General features: G+C 40.4%; 1 protein-coding gene across 4 annotated transcripts in view; it reads left to right on the top strand.

Moving 5' to 3' along the window:
• Window positions 1-344: 344 nt before the first annotated feature.
• The window catches only part of NSUN7 (NOP2/Sun RNA methyltransferase family member 7), a 32,022-nt gene continuing 30,573 nt past the window's right edge, over window positions 345-1,793 (top strand). For 3 of the 4 annotated variants that reach the window (XM_074324601.1, XM_074324603.1, XM_074324605.1), the window contains exon 1: window positions 345-654. In XM_074324601.1, the coding sequence (XP_074180702.1) occupies window positions 345-654 (310 nt within the window). The remainder of the gene's footprint in view (window positions 655-1,793) is intronic. The other variant, XM_074324604.1, reaches the window with a different exon arrangement.

Genomic DNA, 1,793 nt, shown 5'->3' on the forward strand with positions numbered 1-1,793 from the left:
GCGGCTCATCGGGGAGCTCTCCCCCCAAACCGGCCGGGGGAAAAGGCCCTCGTCGCTTCGGAGCCGATTCCCGAGCCGTCTCCACCCCTCTTCCTTTTTGAATGTGTGGAGGTTTCGTTGGGGCTTGTCCAGCTCGAAGTATATGAAGCTCGGATCGGCTAGCAAATGCCACCTCTTAGTCTTTAAGGCCACACGGAGTGGGCCACCAGGTGTGGTCCTACAGAGATAGTGATTTACTCTTTTCTTTTCATAGAGACGATGCTTACGGTACAAGGAGAACCGTTTCCTGGAACATCTGAATTGTAATTCAAGCTTGAGTTATCGACGACAGTCAAGGGGCAAACATGTTAAGCTCCACAAGTGAACTGCAGTTTTCGAATGATAAAAATACCGAGATCTCCCAATTCGCTTCCCTGGCACTATCAGGTGACGCCTCATCCAGAGGAAAAAACTCAGCTGGTTTACCCGAAAAAACTGGCTATCCGGACTCCGTTTACGTTATGGCAGCGAACATTTTTCAGGGTATTCAAGTGGAAAAGTCACCAGAGAAAATCTTGATAAAATACGGGAATGAACCCCTGCGGTCTGTGTCCTCGTCTAAGGATGAATCCTTTCAGCGTTTGTCCTATGAGCTGGCTTTCAGTGCCCTGAAGTGTGAGTAGTACCAGTCTTGAAGATAAGCACTAAAAGAAAGTGAGAGAATTTGTGGAGTGCAGCCCCGCCTTTCCGCCGCCTCATATACACCACATTTTGTTTTTACACATATGCATATCTTTGGTCAGTTGCAAATGTCAAGGCATTAGAAGAGTTCATAAAAAGCTCTCCTGACAAGCTCTGTCAGGACAGAACTGATTTTTACTGTAGATTTTGCCAGCATCGTGTCTTGTCCTTAGATAGATGTAATGCAGTCATTACATTGAACAAAAAATTCCATTAGCAGGAAGAACAAGAATCCGTTGACATCTCCAGTTACAGTTTCCCTTTCCTTGGTTATTTCTTAACATTCTCTGTGTTTACATCTTGTATTTCAGTGTATAATCTTTCACAAATATAAACCAGGAAGGGGCAGAGGAGAGGAACAGAGGTAGAATAAGAAAAAAGGTGCAATATATTAAAAATGAGTATCAAAGTTAAATCAACTCTAATTAAGGTGATCTCATTCATAGCCAATAGCTTTAATTTGGGGAGCTTGTTAATTTATTCCTCCAAACTCTTGAAGAATTCCTCTTTCTAATTTGCTTCTTGCGTTTGAGATGCAATATTTCAGATTTACTCAGTGGTGTTTAATTATCCGCTTCTGAGTGTGGAGTTGACCTTAAGACAGAACCAAATATTGTTACTATGAGAGCAAGCAGTCAAAGAGCTTGGAGGTACTTCTGTTTTTACTAACCATAAACTTTAACATAATATAGTACAGTGTATTCTAATTTAAACTATAAAGTTTACATTGGTTTTTACTGACTGAATATAGTTCCAAAAAGAAGTTCCAAAATATTTGGAGTATTAGCATGGTTGAAATGATGAACATAGGGCTTTCTAAAGAGACACCTTGAAAGGCAACACTTATTTGCATATCTATTTTTGGTATTCATACTGGGCCTTGCACCTCCTTGCACATAGGCAGTTAACAATTGTTCAGTTGAATTAAAATGTCCCATTAATTTCTTAGACATTGTTATATATTTTTGGTTGTCTGCAGGGATGATGTAGTTCAACTACGAAGCCAGGAATTTGCCAACATAGACAAAAATTTGTTTGATGTTAAGAGGCAATTTCCCTTTAGTTTTCATTTC

Source organism: Rhinolophus sinicus, linkage group LG02 (assembly GCF_036562045.2).
Source record: "Rhinolophus sinicus isolate RSC01 linkage group LG02, ASM3656204v1, whole genome shotgun sequence".
NCBI lineage: Eukaryota > Metazoa > Chordata > Mammalia > Chiroptera > Rhinolophidae > Rhinolophus > Rhinolophus sinicus.